This window comes from Microcaecilia unicolor, chromosome 11 (genome assembly GCF_901765095.1).
Source record: "Microcaecilia unicolor chromosome 11, aMicUni1.1, whole genome shotgun sequence".
Classification (NCBI taxonomy): domain Eukaryota; kingdom Metazoa; phylum Chordata; class Amphibia; order Gymnophiona; family Siphonopidae; genus Microcaecilia; species Microcaecilia unicolor.
The window spans coordinates 32,369,790-32,384,147 of record NC_044041.1 but is presented as its reverse complement, the minus strand read 5'-3'; the positions used below and the strand labels follow the sequence as shown (position 1 = coordinate 32,384,147).

The window sequence follows — 14,358 nt, the reverse complement described above, 5'->3', positions numbered from 1 at the left end:
GAAATGGGAGGGACATGGGCATTTTGGGGGTGTGGTTTTGAGTTACATGCATAGACTGTGCGTGCTCCATGCGTAAATTTAGGCAAGGGCATATGGCAGCGCCTAAATTTACACATGACCTCTCCACTTAAGTGATATTCCATACACACAATGAAGCTGCAAAGTAGTAAATTTAAAACGAATCAGAGAAAATATTTCTTCACTCAACGTGTAATTAAACTCTGCAATTTGTTGCCAGAGAATGTAGTAAAAAAGTTAGCTTAGCGGGGTTTAAAAATGGTTTGGGTGGCTTCCTAAAGGAAAAGTTCATAGACCGTTATTAAAATGACTTATTTCTAGGATAAGCAGCATAAAATGTATTGTACTGTTTTGGGATCTTGCCAGGTCCTTGTGACCTGGATTGGCCACTGTTGGAAACAGGATGCTGGGCTTGATGGACCTTCAGTCTGTCCCAGTATGACAATACTTATGTACTTATGTATTTAGAAAAGCATGCAGTGCCAATTCCCATGCACGCCTATCTTTCAGCGTCAGACTTACGCCTGCTGAAACCTGGTGCCCAAGTGTGCATAACTTTTCAGAATGCCTCTGACACGCCTATGTTCTTCCCATGGCCACGCCCCTTTACGGGATATTTTCTATGCGAGTTAGGTGCCTTGCCTTATAGAATAATGCACAGTGCAGGTGCAAATTTTAATGCATGCCACTTCACACCAATAATTGTTCATTGGCACCCAATTATTGATGGTTAAAAGTTCATTAACCAATTAATATGCAAGCATATCTCGGCAGCATGCCCAAATTTGGGTGCCATATACAGAATTCAGGGGATAGTGGCAGTGCTAACTGCTCTATACATACATTGAGTGCTACTTGGTGTTGAATATATGTGAATAATTTAGATGCCACAGCTGGTATTTAAAAGGAATGCCAACCACAATGTTTAAAGTGGAGTGGAGTGGAGGAGTGGCCTAGTGGTTAGGGTGGTGGACTTTGGTCCTGGGGAACTGAGTTCAATTCCCGGCACAGGTAGCTCCTTGTGACTCTGGGCAAGTCACTTAACCCTCCATTGCCCGTTGCATAGAGCCTGCCATGAGTGGAAAAGCTCGGGGTACAAACGTAATAAAAAATAAAATAAATATCAGGGCAAAGCGCCAAGAATTGACAGGAGCCAGAAAAGCCACCTAGGAGTGAGAATGAGCGGTGAGGATTGCCAATAGAAACAACGCTTTTTAGCAGGGCTGCATTTCAATTAAAATTTGTAATTGCAATTAATCACAAGATCACATTTTTTAATCTCACAATTAAAAAAGAAAAACAGGAAGCAGGGAAAACGTCAAACAACATTGTATAATTATTTTACTACCGCTCTTCATCTCCTGGCATTTTGGGTGGGCCCAGAGCTAGTATGGGTGGACACTATGTATATAGGTGTGAGCAGTGTTTCTTGGGATACTTCTAAATAATGCCTTAGAATGCGCTTGATGACAGACTTTTAATAAACAGTCTGCCCAACAGCTGTCCTGCATCAACATACACCACATACATGGAGGAGTAGCCTAGTGGTTAGGGTGGTGGACTTTGGTCCTGGGGAACTGAGGAACTGAGTTCGATTCCCACTTCAGGCACAGGCAGCTCCTTGTGACTCTGGGCAAGTCACTTAACCCTCCATTGCCCCATGTAAGCCGCATTGAGCCTGCCATGAGTGGGAAAGCGCGGGGTACAAATGTAACAAAAATAAATAGATACTATTGGAGATTCTACATGGTGTTGAATATATGTGAATAATTTAGATACCACAGCTGGTATTTAAAAGGAATGCCAACCACAATGCCAACCACAGGCAGCTCCTTGTGACTCTGGGCAAGTCACTTAACCCTCCATTGCCCCATGTAAGCCGCATTGAGCCTGCCATGAGTGGGAAAGCACAGGGTACAAATGTAACAAAAATAAAATAGATACTATTGGAGATTCTACATGGAATGTTGCTACTATTGGAGATTCTACATGGAATGTTGCCATTCCACTAGCAACATTCCATGTAGAAGGCTGCGCAGGCTTCTGTTTCTGTGAGTCTGACGTCCTGCACGTATGTCAGACTCACAGAAGCAGAAGCCTGCGCGGCCACATTGGTGGAATAGCAACATTCCATGTAGAATCTCAAATAGTAGAAACAGTGGAGGAGTGGCCTAGTGGTTAGGGTGGTGGACTTTGGTCCTGGGGAACTGAGGAACTGAGTTCGATTCCCACTTCAGGCACAGGCAGCTCCTTGTGACTCTGGGCAAGTCACTTAACCCTCCACTGCCCCACGTAAGCCGCATTGAGCCTGCCATGAGTGGGAAAGCGCGGGGTACAAATGTAACAAAAATAAAAAAAATAAATACATACTTGGAACCTATGTTGCAAACCTTACCACCAATTCTGAACACTCAAATACCAATAACAGCACCTTTGAAAAGGAAGCGGTGAATATACACAACAGCAATACGTGTCCCATTGGAAAAGTCAGAGGTCAGACTGATATAGATCCCACCACAAACTACATGCCAGCAGTATCTCTCACCTGGATCATATGGAAAACACAGCCCTCATCAATTACAGAGTAAAGGATCAAAAATTTGAAATTGCCCTGTAGCTCTGCATAAGTCCCCACCCTTTCCTATGCCCCCATCACTCCACCCCTGTAGCTCAGCATCAGCCCTACCCTTCCCTTCCTAACCCCCTCCCCCATCCAGGAATCTGCCCTACCCTTCCCTTTCCCCCCTACTCCTCAGCCCTGCCCTGCCCCATACCTGTTCCTCAAGGTCTGGCATCTTCCCTGCCCTCCCAAACAGAACACCCACTTTCTACTTGTAAATTGGTTTGAAACTGCACTATAGCCACATAAATGCTTGGCTGGCAATACAGAACAAACTTGATAGTAATAATATTAAGGATATTCCATTACACACTGTAAACCTTCATTTCCTGTCTGTCTTGACTTCTGCTCCCTCCCACAAAAGTCAAAACAGTTCTTGCTACTAACTGCTACCCTCCAAAACCCTTATTAGGCTAACCTAGTGATTAGAGAAGACAGAGTTCAAATCCCGCTGCCTCTCTTTGAAATCTTAGGCAAGTCACTTCACCCTCCATTACTTCAGGTACAAACTTAGGTCTGGAGGCCCTCTCAGAGGACAATGAAATACCTATTTGAGCTACCAGTGAAAAGGCCAAGCTAAATCCAAATTAAAACAAGAAATCTAATAAATCCACATATCCCCATATTATACAAACTTGCATGCACAACTTTTTTTTAATTTTTTTATTTAGATCTTGCTCACACCTTTTCAGTAGAGGCTCAAGGTGAGTTACATTCAGGTAACAGTAGATGACGGCAGACAAAGACCTTTTCACCACTGCTTTTGGCTCCTAGCCACTACTCAATTTGCCCTCCCCTTGTTCCTTCTCACCCAGTACTTCCCTTGTCCTTAGTTGTCTTGTCTGTCTGTCTTATTTTTAGATTGTAAGCTCTTTTGAGCAGGGACTGTCTCTCTCTATGTTGGATGTTCAGCGCTGCGTACGTCTGGTAGCGCTATACAAATGTTAATAATAATAATGGTCCATCCAGTCTGCCCAACAAGATAAACTCCTAGCATAAGATATGATGTGCACTGAGTATTTCTCTGTCCCTAGAGGGCTCACCATCTAAGTTTGTACCTGAGGCAATGGAGGGTTAAGTGACTTGCCCAAGATTACAAGGAACAGCAGTGGGATTTGAACCAGCCATCTCTGGATGTCAGGACCAGTGCTCTAAGCACTAGGCCACTCCACTTTACACTTACCCCTGGATTCTATATAGTGCAACTAGAGATTTGTGCCAAAATCCAAGCATATGCTATACCAACACGCATAACTTAATTGGCTTAACAAACTAATCAGTGTTAATAACAGCTTTTAACAAGTAATAATGAGCACTAACTGGCCATAATTAGAATTTACATGCACAACTCGCTAGGCACATTCTGTAACGCAGTGCGCCTAACTTCTAACATGTGCAGGCAAAAAGGGGCATGGTTTTGGGTGGGGAAATGGGCGTTCCAAAATTTATGTGCGTGGTTATAGAATATGGTCCAGGGCTTCAGTAACGGTGGTTATTTTACATTCCCGCCAGATTTGCCACCAGCATCGATCGATTCTACAAGTCCAACCCAAGTTGAGGCATATGCCATATTGACAGCAATAAGAGACTCCTGAGGAAGGTCCATTGGCTGAAACATGGCTGTGTCGAGCCTATAGATTGTTCAATAAACTCTTTATCTAAGAGCATTGACCAGTCTGCCTTTCTGAGTCACCATCTCTGTTTTCCTGTGTGACTGCAAGTCTTGCCAGGGTCTTTGTTCTTCTGTATACACATTGACTAATTAACAGTTAACCATCTAACTGCCCTAAGTCAGTATTCTATAAACTGTGTGGGCAAAATCCAAAGTGTAAGTGCAAGAGGGCCTGGACATGGGTGAGTCAGGGGTGTGGGTGCAGGTTCTAGAACACTAGCGGTTAGGCTGGACATTTACACCAGCCAATGAGCTAGCCTAAGTGCTTATGCCTAAAGTTAGATGGGCAATTCCTGTTATAGAATTACTTTAGGCAATCTATAGGGAATTACCACCATAGACAGCTTTGTTGATGGATCATCCTCTCCAGTTTCCTGTTAACAACCTGGATCTTATAACTCAGGCTTTTATGCATTCACTGCTTTCATAGCTTCTGGCCTTGTAGGCCGTCTTCAAATCTAAGCTAAAAGCCCACCTTTTTGATGCTGCTTTTAACTCCTAACCCTTATTCACTTGTTCAGAACCCTTATTTTATCATCCTCACTTTAATATTCCCTTATTTCTTGTTTGTCCTGTTTGTCTGTCCTAATTAGATTGTAAGCTCTGACGAGCAGGGACTGTCTCTTCATATTCAAGTGTACAGCCCTGCGTACGTCTAGTCGCACTTTAGAAATGATAAGTAGTAGTAGTAGTCTTGGGATCCCGGAATCTTGCTACTCTTTGGGATTCTGCACAGAATCTTGCTACTATGGGATTCTGGAATCTTGCTACTCTTTAGGATTCTGCACGGAATCTTGGTACTCTTTGTCCTTATCTCTTATTTGTTCTCTTTGTCTGTGCTAATTAGATTGTAAGCTCTGTCGAGCAGGGACTGTCTCTTCATGTTCAAGTGTACAGCGCTGCGTATGTCTAGTAGCACTATAGAAATGATAAGTAGTAGTAGTATAAAAGAAATGAAATTAATAAAATTCAAACCACTCCAGTCCTGACCAGACTGAAGTTCAGCTTCTCTCATAAGCTCTCTTTACCGACCTTACATGAGACTGGTGTCTTTCATAATGTGAAAGAGAAAAGAAAGAGAGGTGGTCCCCATGCTGAATGCTAACCATACTTAAGACGTTTGATTTCGACCACTTGCAACCAATCTAGCGCGTACATTATTCAGCATCTAATGCAGAAATGGGTTCTGCATTGCTTTTCTCATTTGCGGTAGCAGCTACCAATAATTCTATGCAAATGTATTATAATGAGCTCATTAGTATTAAAATAAGCATTCCATGCGATGCATAGGAAGAAGTGCCTACCTTTAACGTTCAAAATTTTCCAGTAGGTCTGGAGCTGTTGTTGCATGAGAGCGACTTCTGCATTTGCACATGTGTGGGAAATGTGCCTCATGCGTATGTTCTAAGGTGTGTGTGTGTCCTGCACGAAACAGTAATGTGAAAAGTTGTGGACGCGCGCATATGACGTCCGTCTGTAGTGCGCGCACAAAGATTCGCTTTACGCCTGGAGAGTACCGTAAAGGTTGTTATGATAGTCTTCTCACTATTATTATTATTATTTATTGCATTTGTACCCCACATTATCCCACCTATTTGCAGGCTCAATGTGGCTTACAGAGTGTTGTTATGACATATAGTCATGGCAGGATCTAAGATACAATCGGTAGTATTCAGAAGATGTATGAGGGATTAGAGAGGTAAGTGATTAGGAAGGGTGGTTTAAGAGGTGTATTTTAATCCTTAAGTGGGTATAAATAAAACACTGTCACAAAACTGCAAAGAGGCATTTGTGACACACAACACACACCTATGGCGCGGTCGTCGCCTTTTTTTCCTGGGCCTGCGCAGAACATCAGTGCTTACTGCCAGACTACACGGTTGCCAGATGGGCGGTTTTCCCGCCCAATTGGGCGGTTTGCCGCAACCCGCCGCGGGAAACTTTTGCCCGTGGCGGGTTGCGGTTTTTTGGGCTCGTTTTGTTTTTTCTGTGCAGGTTTTGGGGCGGTTTTTCGGCCGGCGGGGGTGGGGCTAATGGTGACAGAGGCGGGGTTTGTGACATTTTGGGCAGGGTTTGCTGACATTTTGGGCGGGGCGATGACGGCGGGGGTGATGACGGAAGGGGTGGGGCTGATGACGGCAGTGGCGGGGGTGATGACGGAAGGGGCGGGGGTGATGACGGTGGGGGTGATGACGGAAGGGGCGGGGTTGATGACGGCGGGGTGGGGTGTGTGCGGTTTTTGGGCGGTTTTGTGTGGGGATTTTTTTTTTTTATTTGGCAGACTATTCTGTGCACGTGCTAAGGGGCTGTCCCTACTGTTTGCAGAATTTCTCTACATCTCATTTGCATGCGATTTCCTTCCAGTATCGACTGGGTTTCGGAAACCGGTAAGTCCCGACCGCACGGTATTTAACGGCAACTTTTGAACTCCTGCTCCTGTCCTGTTGGAAGCCCGCAAACCCCCCCCCCCCCCCCTTCCCCCAAATTTGCAAGAAACGTTGTAGAAATGCCAGGCAAAACACTGACTCTAGAATAACCTCGCACACACTCTGCTTCACTCGGAGAAACAAACAAACCATTAACTCACTACAGGCTGGGGAGCTCACAAAGGGAAAGTTAGACTTGCTGAAGCTAAAGATCTTTTGGTACTTCCTTCTTGAGTGGGATCTGCGAGATAATTCAGTGCCAGATGACCTCCTGGGACTCTTGCCATTAATGAGAAACAAAAACCTTCTGCTTTGAAGTCAATCCCGAAGGTAAGGAATCTCCAACTCACCTGGGTATAATCCGCGTATAATTTAGTTATATTAGTCAAATCGTGGTCGTCCATTGCGTGCGATGGGCTGTAACCGGAGCCAAGTCCCTTCGCGGGCATTAGAAATGTCATTTGAAAGCTGCGCCTTGAACGGGCAAAATATTCCTTGAGCTTTCGTTCCCCGCGACCGCTGATAACGCTGCAGTTCTTGGAAGCTCGAAACCGCGAGAAGATGCAACTGTTCCGGCTGGCCCTGGTGTCAGAAGGCGCAGATGCTCCGGGACTCCGGGAGCTCTAGTACAGATATTCCAGATCCCCAGGGGTAAGTTCAGATGTTCTGGGCTGCAGTGGGCGAAGGCTCAGTATCCCGCTGTCCTCTTCGTTCCTCCAAAGCAATCATTGAGCCGACAGGGATGAGGGTGGAGGAGGAGGAGGAGGTGGTAATGACGTACTGCAGGATTTACTCTGCTTCTTCTTAAATGCCAGAATGGAGCAGAACAGCGAGAGTCCTTGGCCCGCCTTACTGCCCTCACTCGGGCAACCACAGGGACCCGCCTCCTATCCCGCCCGTGCTGCCCTCGTTCTCTCTCGATCCTGAAGTTAGGCAGGAGGTCCAGCCGCAATTACTGCTTCCCCTGGCAGGGGCGTAGCCAGACCTCGGCGGGAGGGGGGTCCAGAGCCCAAGGTGGGGGTGCACAGTTTAGCCCCACCACCACCACTTTCGACCCCCCCTGCCACCCTCGACCCTCCCCCATTGCCACCAGGTACCTTTGCTGGCAGGGGTCCCCAACCCCCGCCAGCCGAAGTCTTCTTCAGCGCCGGTCTCCGTCGCCTTCGCTGATCTGTTTCTCTGCACACGCAGGACGTCAGGACTCACAGAAACAGATCAGCGAAGGCGCCGGAGACCTCGGCTGGCGGGGGTTGGGGACCCCCGCCAGCAAAGGTAGCAGGCAGCGGCGGGAGGGGGGAATCGAAAATAGAGGGGGCCAGGGCTAAATCTGTGGAGCCCATGCCCCCATGGCCCCACCTAGCTACGCCCCTGCCCTGAAGCATGCTTAAGCACTGCTAAAACATGTATTGAATTGGACCTCCGGTTAGTTTTAAAATTAGCCTAATAGGACCGAACTGGAAGCCAGAACCTTCTACCTGAGAATGCCAGTTAGCTTCTGGGGAAAGGTTAGCTTTTCGCTGGTACTCACACATATAAAATGCTGTCCGCTAGCCACAATCTTATAGTCTGGTCTGTTTTTCTGAAACAAGTAAAGTTTTTTGTTGCGTGCACTAGCTTTTTTTCACAGTTGACTCAAACTATTTAAGGGGCCCCTTTGACTAAGGCGCAGTAGACCTGACGCGGGCCCACTGCATGCTAAAAGACCACTACCGCAGGACATGCTGAGGCATGCCGCGGTAGGTTCCCGCTTAGCGCTCACCAGTGGCGTAGCTAAGGGTGGGCTGGGGTGGGCCCAGGCCCACCCACTTTAGGTTCAGGCCCACCAAGCGGCAGCACACCAACAACTGTTTGCTGCCGGTGAAAATCTGCTATTTAAAAGGTATACGGGGGGAGAAGGGATGTTTGAAAGACCATATGGCATGCAGGCGAGAGAGGGAGAAACCAAATCACTTGTAGGACAAGGCGGAGTTCTGCCCACTCACCTTGGGTCCAGGCCCACCCAAACATGGGTGTCTGGCTACGCCCCTGGCGCTCACTAATCCTGCACTGGAAAATATTTTTTATTTTCCAGCGTGGGGGGCATGCCTGTGGCGTAGAGTAGGTGTGCCTATGTTAATCGGGTAGTGAGGGCACATTACCGTGTTCTATCCGATTAGCATGGGAGTAACATAGGTTTATGGTAAGGGCTCCCATGTTAATGACCACACGCTAATGGGGAAATTAACGCGAGGCCATTACATACAAATATGACAAGATGGCTATTTCACTGCCACACTAAAAATGGCCACAGCACATGGAAAACTCATGTGCTGACACCAGCACTGGACACTTTTTAGTGCGGCTTGGTTAAAGGACCCCTAAATGCTATATAACGGAAAACTTAATTTATATTTTCATTTATATTTAAATATATTTTAGTGATGTCACCAAACATAACATACTCAAAACAGTGCCATAAGCTATGATATAGTTGTCTAGAGAGAATCCACTTGCGTGGAGAACTCAGTAGATCCCACGGGGCGTAAAATGAAAATCAAAAAAGGTGGGAGTGTGAGCCAGGCTATCCAAAGACTGAAACCAAGGTAAACTTAAAATATATGACGTTTAATAGTTTAAAACAAATAATAATAAAACAATTATACACAGAAAATGACTCGACACAACGTTGTGTTTCGGCCAGATGGCCTACTTCAGGAGTCTGATGCAAGGAGATAAGATGACTCCATGCCCACTGCAACGGTCTCAGTAATGAATGCTTTATTTTTATTTTTTATTTTTGTTACATTTGTACCCCACGCTTTCCTACTCATGGCAGGCTCAATGCGGCTTACATAGTATATACAGGTACTTATTTGTACCTGGGGCAATGGAGGGTTAAGTGACTTGCCCAGAGTCACAAGGAGCTGCCTGTGCCTGAAGTGGGAATCAAACTGAGTTCCCCAGTTCCCCAGGACCAAAGTCCACCACCCTAACCACTAGGCCACTTCTCCACTGTTGCTGCTATTTGAGATTCTACATGGATCACCGATGTGGCCGCGCAGGCTTCTGCTTCTCTGAGTCTGACGTCCTGCACGTACGTGCAGGACGTCAGACTCACAGAAACAGAAGCCTGCGCAGCCTTCTACATGGAATGTTGCTAGTGGAATAGCAACATTCCATGTAGAATCTCCAATAGTATCTATTTTATTTTTGTTACATTTGTACCCTGCGCTTTCCCACTCATGGCAGGCTCAATGCGGCTTACATGGGGCAATGGAGGGTTAAGTGACTTGCCCAGAGTCACAAGGAGCTGCCTGTGCCTGAAGTGGGAATTGAACTCAGTTCCTCAGTTCCCCAGGACCAAAGTCCACCACCCTAACCACTAGGCCACTGCTCCACTCCACTCCACGCCACTTCCGCAGCCAAGGAGATAAACACCTACTCGATACATTGTCGCGCCTCACGCGCTCGCCGCGCTCTCGAGGACCTTGGCATACCTTCAGGCTTCTTCCCCGGGAGCGCGGGGTTTGTGAGTCCTTAAGGCAAAATCACCTTCCAGGTAGAAAAGAGAAAAGACTGGACCGGAACTCCGGACTGGAGTTGTACACCGGAACCCTCGGAACTGGAACGCACCGGACGGGTGCGCACTGGAGTGGGGCCCACTGGCCTGGACACGCTGGAGTGGCCCCACTGGACTGGAACATACAAGAGTGAAACCCGCTGGGCTGGAACACACAGAACTGGAACCCCCTGGACCTAGTCTTCACCTACACTTGACTGCCTACCCCCTCGGGTTGGGCCTTCAGGTTCTGGCAGCCGGTAGGACTTACAGGAGCAGCAGGAATGAAGATCCAGGGGTGCCCCCGGGCACCTAGGCGAAGGCAAGGCAGCCAAGCAGGAACTATCCGGGTTCTGGCAGTCAGCAGGAATCAACACAATGACTAGTAAGCTGGACCCAGGCTCATAGGGACACTGTACCCGGGCAACCCAGTCATACACAGGAACATACACAGAGCAAACTCAGGAGACTTGGAAGGCTATACACCAGCTAACAGCTAAGCTGTGCCCCAGCTAACAAGTCATGCCCTGGACCCAAACGCAGAAGACTAGCAAGGCTTGCCACAGGCTACAAGCCAGCGGGGCCTAAGCTGGCTAGTCTACACTAAGAACAAACACAGTCTTGGAATCATGGCTAGCAAGGGCGGCTAGGCTCACTCTAGGAACAAACACAATCTTGGAATAGTGGCTAGCAAGGCGGCTAGTCTAACACTAGAAACAAACACAGACTTGGAAATGGCTAGCAGGACGGCTAGCTGACACGAGGAACAAACATGGTCTTGGAAATAGCTTAGCAGGACGGCTAGCTGACACGAGGAACAAACATAGTCTTGGAAATAGCTAACCGGACAGCTAGCTGGCATGGGGAACAATCACGGGGAACTAGCAGAGCTATGCACAGGCAACAAGCCAGACGGTGCCTAAGCTAACTAGTCAAACCTTGGAAACAAACATAGAGAACTAGTGGAGCTAAGCACAGGCAACCAGCCAGACGGTGCCTAAGCTAACTAGTCCTACCTTGGAAACAAACATAGAGAACTAGTAGAGCTATGCACAGGCAACAAGCCAGACGGTGCCTAAGCTAGCTAGTCAAACAAACATAAAACACTAGCAAAGCTATACACAGGCTATAAGCTACACGGTGCCTAAGCTAGCTAGTCAAACAAACATAGAACACTAGCAAAGCTATACACAGGCTATAAGCTACACGGTGCCTAAGCTAGCTAGTCAAACAAACATAGACACTAGCAAAGCTATACACAGGCTATAAGCTACACGGTGCCTAAGCTAGCTAGTCAAACAAACATAGAACACTAGCAAAGCTATACACAGGCTATAAGCTACACGGTGCCTAAGCTAGCTAGTCAAACAAACATAGAACACTAGCAAAGCTATACACAGGCTATAAGCTACACGGTGCCTAAGCTAGCTAGTCAAACAAACATAGAAACTCACACAGAGCAAACACTGACACCGGGTACAGCACTCTATACTCCAGGACCTTTGCATGAGATTAGATGAGGTGAGTAGATACAAAGGCCAGGACTGTAGTCTTCAGGTGACTAATAAAGCCCATCAACACCAGAGCCACAGGTGCAGCAATCACCTTGCAACCAAACAGAGGCTTGACACTCAGAGCAGGCATCCCATAGAAAGTAACAGCGGGAGCCATCTTGGATACTGGCAGAGACGAAGAGGCGGCAGCCATCTTGGAAGAGGCATAGCCCACACAGGTGAGGTTCAGTAGGGCAATCAGCACACAGAGCCAGAGAGAACCTAAGACAGACACAGACACAGAGACAAGCAGAAGCCAGCACAGACACTGACTCCCAGAAACAGGGTAAGTCTGAAGGGTGGCACGGCCACAAACGGGACATACATGTAATAGACATCCCAGTGACCAATCAGTATGGATCTCCCGTTTAAGTGCATTATTACAGATACTGTTTATTGTAAGCCACATTGAACTCAAACTTGTTTGGGATAATGTGGGATATAAATGTCAGAAATAAATAAATAAATAAAACTCTGAGGTGTCATATATCCAGTCTCTAATCTGTCGCATATGACACGCTATATTGTAAATTTTCAAGTCTGGAAAACCCATGCCCCCATCTCTGCAGCGAAGCTGAAGGTGGTGCAATGGCACGCGAGACTTTTTACCCTCACGCACACAGAAATGATCTTACAATCGCATTCTAGCTGCATAAATCAGCTGGCTTCATAATAAGCAGTAAATGCTGTAAGGGGTATAGCCATTCGGGTAGAAGAACCATCTTAATGAGATGGATCCTCCTCCCCCACAGGGACAAAGGCAGAGGGGTCCAGTGAGAACGTAAAGTCTTCATTATCAGCAACAGAGCTGGTACATTAACCTCATAGACACAGGCCGGGTTACGAGGGACATACAGCCCCAAACACTTCACTGTAGGTTTTGCCCAGCGTAAGGGGAAGGTACACAACTAATCTCGCTCCTGCCCCTCCCTTAAACTGAGTACCTCAGATTTATCAGTATTAATCCATAGACCAGAGGAAGATCCAAACTAACGCAAGAAATTTTATTTTCACTTAAATTGTATTGTTACTCTTTGTTCTATTTATGAGCACCACTTTGAGCAGGAATAAGGCAGCATATCAAATCAAAATTGCAAAAATAAATACATCAATAAATTCCTAAAGCTTCCCTCACTTTTTCAAGCAGTTTGGCCTAGAGCAGTGGTTCTCACCCCAGTACCTGGGACACACCCATCCAGTTGGGTTTTCAGGATATCCATAGGGGACATGTGTGAAATAGATTTACATACAATGTGAGGCAGTGCTGCAATTTTATCTCATATTGATCATGGACATCCTTAAACCTAAATATAGAACAGGAAAAGTTCTCTACGATGATGAATCACAGAAGGCAAAAGTAGAGACTAATAGACGATTCACCACTGGAGACGTGAGTCCAACAGTCTTTATTATATCAAAGTTAACGACCCAACACAGGCCATGTTTCGACGCTAAAAAAGCGTCTGCATCAGGGGTCAATAAATACACCAAGTAGTGAATACAAAATGAGGAGGCCTACTTGTATGTGTGTTGTCAACTCACTAAACACATAGCACTAAACAGAAAATGCTGGACACAAACTGTCAGAGCAAAAGTCCTTAAACCTGACTGGCTGGGTTGTCCCAGGTACTGGGATGAGAACCATTGCTCTAGAGGCAGGGTAACTTGTTGAACCCATGGTGTCGAAACTTTGAGGCCAGTGTATTAAAAATAATTATGCAGAAAAGAAGACAGGTCACCTGTCACATGCCATTTGCCATTTTTGCATGTGTAAATTTCTGATTCTAAATCGATTTGCAAAAATCATACAAAAATGCCAATGAGCTGAAGAATTATTCAAATCAGACCATTAGAAATTTCACATTAGCAAAGTTTTGCAATAACCAGCTCTTTGGCAAAATTTAACTATTCAGCAATATTGAGGTAGACTTTTCTTGGAAAACTCAATCCCACAAAGCAATTAGAATAATTGAAACAAATCAAAACTACCAGGAAAACTTAGGGGCTGTTTTATTAAAAAATGTGCAGTTAATGTGTGATATGTCAACGTTAATGTACACTTTTATACCACAGTATCTGCTCACTGGTTTAACTGCGGTTTACAGAAAAAGAAAAAAGAACATTATAAAATTGAGATAAAATACATCAATTAGATAAAACTAATAAAAAGTCAATTGTCCACAAGAAAGTTTTCAATTTCTTTCAAAATCTCAGGTATGTATTCTTCAATCTGACAGAGGAGGGTAAGGAGGTCCATGAGGAAATTACTTCAAACGAAAACCATGTGTTAAAAATTCTTTAAAACACACGCCTCAAGAGCTGGGAAAACTGAAAAACAATAATGCCTGTAACTGAGATGATTGACTAAGAATTCATTTAAGGTGCGTCGGTGTTAATTGAAGCTAATTAGCGGTTACATGTGTAACTGTCCTTAGTCAGTATTCTACCAAAATATGGGGCACCTACGTACGTGCATCCAACGTGCACCAAATTGCAACTACTGCCCGGCTACCGTGTGCTTCAGGTGGTAA

General features: G+C 45.9%; 1 protein-coding gene across 3 annotated transcripts in view; it reads right to left on the bottom strand.

Moving 5' to 3' along the window:
- TMEM116 (transmembrane protein 116) overlaps positions 1–10,233 on the bottom strand; it is a 94,624-nt gene extending 84,391 nt beyond the window's left edge. Inside the window, exon 1 of one of the 3 annotated variants that reach the window (XM_030219758.1) lies at positions 10,213–10,233. Coding sequence is in view for 2 of the 3 variants with exons in the window: in XM_030219756.1 (XP_030075616.1) it covers positions 7,087–7,197 (111 nt within the window). In the remaining variant the exon portion in view is untranslated. The other 2 variants (XM_030219757.1, XM_030219756.1) reach the window with 2 other exon arrangements.
- Positions 10,234–14,358: the final 4,125 nt, after the last annotated feature.